The sequence below is a fragment of the Diaphorina citri genome, unplaced genomic scaffold (genome assembly GCF_000475195.1).
Source record: "Diaphorina citri unplaced genomic scaffold, Diaci psyllid genome assembly version 1.1 scaffold722, whole genome shotgun sequence".
In the NCBI taxonomy this organism is placed as follows: Eukaryota; Metazoa; Arthropoda; class Insecta; order Hemiptera; family Psyllidae; genus Diaphorina; species Diaphorina citri.
In genome coordinates this window covers 186,337-191,144 of record NW_007378155.1, presented here as the reverse complement: position 1 = coordinate 191,144, position 4,808 = coordinate 186,337, and the positions used below count along the sequence as shown (strand labels likewise).

Sequence of the window (4,808 nt, the reverse complement as noted above, 5' to 3'; positions counted from 1 at the left end):
CATATGTAAAAAGTTGGGAAAAATCCAAATCTGAGGTCAAAACTCCGAAAAAATAGAAAGTAATAACTATAAAAGGTCGAAAATTCAATTTCCATTTTCCGTTCTAATGAAAGAATTCAAATGTGTGTGACGTCAGACTTTACGCAGTTGTTTTTTTCGTCCGTTAGGTAGCGCCACTATGCAAGCGCGCTAGCGGAGGAGCAGAAAGAACTGCGCAGAAACGTATGCGCACAAACACATTAATGCGTTGCCTGCGAGGGAGCTTTGCTCGGGACATTTGATGTGACGTCATCGCCTACGGGAGCGTATGCCGTGACGTCAAAGTTCACGATTTACCGGCATTTTTTTAATCGATTTATCTCGGGATCTAGAAGTAGTAGAAGAAAAAGAAAAAATCCTTTGGTCCTCATTTTTCCTGCTCTATGACTTTGAAACATCACCCAAGTAAGCGCAACTGATCTATTTATCACTTACATATAACTTTACACTTGCGACTACGACTATACTTTTTTCATACCAAAACAAATATTGAAGAATGTAAAGACCAATAAAGATAAATACTAAAATGAAGATCAGTCTATTTATCTTTGAAACATCACCCAAGTAAGCGCAACTGATCTATTTATCACTTACATATGACTTTACACTTACGACTACGACTATACTTTTTTCTTCTTAAATACTACCAAAACAATTATAAATAAATGGTCGATTCCTATGTAAAAAGTTGGGAAAAATCCAAATCTGAGGTCGAAACTCCGAAAAAATAACCGTAAAAGGTCAAAAAATTCAATTTTTATTTTCCGTTCTAATGAAAGAGTTCAAATATGTGTGACGTCAGACTTTACGCAGTTGTTTTTTTCGTCCGTTAGGTAGCGCCACTCTGCAAGCGCGCTAGCGGAGGAGCAGAAAGAACTGCGCAGAAACGTATGCGCACAAACACATTAATGCGTTGCCTGCGAGGGAGCTTTGCTCGGGACATTTGATGTGACGTCATCGCCTACGGGAGCGTATGCTGTGACGTCAAAGTTCACGATTTACCGGCATTTTTTTAATCGATTTATCTCGAGATCTAGAAGTCGTGAAAAAGAAAAAATCCGTTGGTCCTCATTTTTCCTGCTCTATGACTTTGAAACATCACCCAAGTAAGCGCAACTGATCTATTTATCACTTACATATGACTTTACACTTACGACTACGACTATACTTTTTTCTCCTTAAATACCAAAACAAATATTGAAGAATGTAAAGACCAATAAAGATAATACTAAAATGAAGATCAGTCTATTTAATAATTATGTTTTAAGTCTTTTTAATTAAAAGCTAAGTGGATGATACCTTCAAAGGTACTTGTGTCACAATCATAGATCCCTGTAGGTAAATTTATTTACAATCAAATACCTATGTACAACAATTTATTATTTAAAGCGAAACTAATTTTACAATAAGACTAGAATTCTTTATAATTTATTGGACCAGAGATTTTTTTTAAACCCCTGTTTTGTCTTGGGATAATTTGTCCATACATGATGAAAAAGTTGAATTAATCGATATTAATCTCTTTCATTTGTCCATTAAATGAACAAGTTCGATTAATCGATTTCTCCGTCAGTCCTCTCAATGAGCAATCGATCACGTTCGATTAATCGATTACACTTCGATTAATCGATTACACTTCGATTAATCGATTAGACTTCGATTAATCGCTTTCACTTTCGATCAATCGATTCCACTTCGATTAATCGATTTCATTTATCGATTATTTCTGAAAAAGTTGAATTAATCGATATTAATCTCTTTCATTTGTCCATTAAATGAACAAGTTCGATTAATCGATTTCTCCGTCAGTCCTCTTAATGAGCAAGTTGCAATCGATCACGTTCGATCAATCGATTCCACTTCGATTAATCGATTTCATTTATCGATTATTTACCCATCGGTCCAAACTTGATGAAGTTGTTGATCATTTCTAGCTGCGCTTTGAGTTGGTTGTTAGCGTCGATCAGGTACTGGTTGCTCTTATTAAGCCTGGAGTTTTCCACTATCAAATAGTGGGACAGACACACGTTGGTCTTCTCATGCAGGTTTCGCTTCTCACGGCACTTCTGGGCACTCAGGTTGTTCTTTTCGCGCTTCTTGAGGTAGTTTTCGTCGTACACCTGTGGGAAAAGAGACATTTGACGATTAGTTTTTGTGAAGAGGTGGAAAGATGTGTACCAAATTTTATCAAAATAGGGACAAAGGGTCCCTATGGGGCCACCAAAATCGGTAAACCCAAATTTATAATCTGCAAATTTTCTGCGAGGGCTGAAGATGATGTGTACCAAATTTCATCAAAATTGGAAAAAGCGTTCAACGAAAAAAAAAAAACACATTGTTTCCACCATGTGAACTTTTGAGACTTTTCTCATACCCTGTCTACATACAGGCTTCGTTCGTTTTTTTCCCCCAAGTGGGGCTAAACCGTCTTCTTCAGGTGCCTATCTGGTGCCTTCTTCAGGTGCCTATCATCATGACAATTTTTACTTTGTTTGTTGCTGATTATGGATTGATGATGATTGTTGCTGAGGAACAGTTCTATTGAAGGCTAAATCTAAACCATAGATATTACAGGTTTCTTACCTCATACGGGTTGTTCTTGTACCGCTTCATATTCGAATTACTGAACGAGGGCTGATGGCCGAGGATTTTGGCACGGAACTGCTGAAACTCCCTATTAGTATCGATATACTTCTCGATATTCTTCTTCATCAGTTTAATCTCGTTCGATTCCCGTTTGGTGCTGTGGGGGCGGTTGTGGTCTGCGGTGAGCAGGGCGGAGGTCAGGTGGTCTGAATCAGACGGGTCCGGATGGTCGGTGGAGGTGGAGTTGATTTCCATTGAGTTCGAGTTGGAACAGTCGCCTGAGGGAGGAAGAAAAGTGGTTAGTTAGAAAAATAAGACTTCAGTTGTTAATCCTCTCTTAGAGGAATAGAATAGAGGAATAGAATAGAGGAATAGAATAGAACATATACCCTGTTTATACAGCTAGAATGAGACTGAAAAGTACCTTTACTCGCGCAAATTTAAACTTAGGAGTGTCTAAACATAGTAGACCGGCCGTCGATCGACGAGGTGAATCTATGTTGTCAAGACAGTATGGACGGTCAGTCGACAACGATCGACGGCCCGTCGACTTTGTATGGACACACCTTTAAAAGTAACTTCAGTAAAATCCTCACCTATAGAAGCATTTGAAGACATGGTCGAAGAACAATCCCGGTCACTTGAACTTGTCACGGTCAAATCTAGCGGCAAAGACTCCACCTTGATCCGCACCTCATTGTACATCTCTTGGCGCAGCTCCGGCCCGTCAAGGGCGGCCCGCCGCACCTCATCCGGCGAATAATTATGAGGCACTCTCAAATCCATTTCATCCCTGAGGAACACCGGGTCGGGATAGTAATCTGGGCTGTTGTTATTGTTCCGGCTGGCGTACATTGGGGAACTGCGGGAGTCTGGCGAGAATGGGGTAGAGCTTTGAACGTCCGAGGGAGACGGCGGGGAGTCGATGGGCAAGTAACGGCGCTTTTTCGGCAGATAGATGGCGGACGTCATGGTTGCTGGGTGGATTTTTCAGTGGGTTTTCTGTAAGAGAGAGAATTGTGAGGTTAGTGGACTGTTTTGTGTTCTCTCTTGTAATCAGATAAGTAAGAGGCGCATTTAGCATGCTCGCTCCCAAAAATAAGAGAAACATTGAGAGTTGTAGACTGTGAAAGATGAAGAAGAAAATGAAGGTGAAGAATTAGAAAAGGATTTTTTTTTTTAAACCCTCGACCTTCACACTGGCAGCCTTTTATCCGGCCCAGATTTCGCCCAGTTACCTAGATTTGGATTAGGATCTTGAGATTTTTCCTGCCAGATGCCTATTTAAAATTGGGTTTCTTGGAGAAAAAAATCACCTGATTACATTACCTACTTTCCTTCCTGTAGGATAAGGAAAGTAAAAAAGTAGGTACCTGCCTTGTAAAATTGTGCTTCTACCTATCATCCCTTCCTATTTAGTCATTTCCTGGTACCTAAATTTCCTTCCTATGGGTAGGTACATGTACTAAGTATTTTATCATCATAATAAGGCTCTTATTAGTATGTGTAGGTATCTCCCATATAAAACCAGAGGTTGGGTGGAAGAGCTGTTATAGGAGAATTCTCCCTTAAAAGAGATTCTAAATAAATGTAACGTTAAAAATAAGAAATAAGAACCCATTTTCCAAAGAATTTTCCCTAATCAATTTCAAAGGACATTAAACAAAAAGACAACTGAATTTAAATTGTTCCCACCTTTACGGACTAAGCGATTACAAATCAGGAGAGAAAGTTGCAAATCTTTGATCATCAAACCGTAAAAAACGTCAAAACAAAAAAACGTAAGGTAAGTCCCGTTTTAGAAATCCTCAGGTGAAAACTTGAGAGCCTATTTGTGCAAAAAAAAAGCATGGGTAGAAGAAGTCAATAAAAAAGAAAGTCCAGAAATACAAAGGAAAAATCCAATTATCACCTGAATATCCGATCCGAAAACACCTGTAAAGAGAAATCTAGATCCAAAACGACCCTTAATCTCCCGATAAATGTATTAAGAAAGCCCCGCTGTTGTATAAGATTGGTAGATTGCCATCATAAAACATTTTAAAAGAAAGAAGATGCCTATAAATGGGTTTATTAAACAAAATCAAATGTCTAAAAAACACGAAAGGAAAAAACAAAAAAAAAACAAAGGTCGAGGATTAGCTATTTTGAAAACAATTCTTTGTTTGAGGGATCGAAAAACA

At 38.7% G+C, this 4,808-nt stretch overlaps 1 protein-coding gene across 1 annotated transcript in view; it reads left to right on the top strand.

Annotated features, from left to right (window-relative positions):
* LOC113468394 (zinc finger protein 521-like) overlaps window positions 1-1,335 on the top strand; it is a 2,870-nt gene extending 1,535 nt beyond the window's left edge. The window contains exon 3 of the mRNA XM_026825252.1: window positions 1,324-1,335. Coding sequence (XP_026681053.1) covers window positions 1,324-1,335 — 12 coding nt within the window. The remainder of the gene's footprint in view (window positions 1-1,323) is intronic.
* Window positions 1,336-4,808: the final 3,473 nt, after the last annotated feature.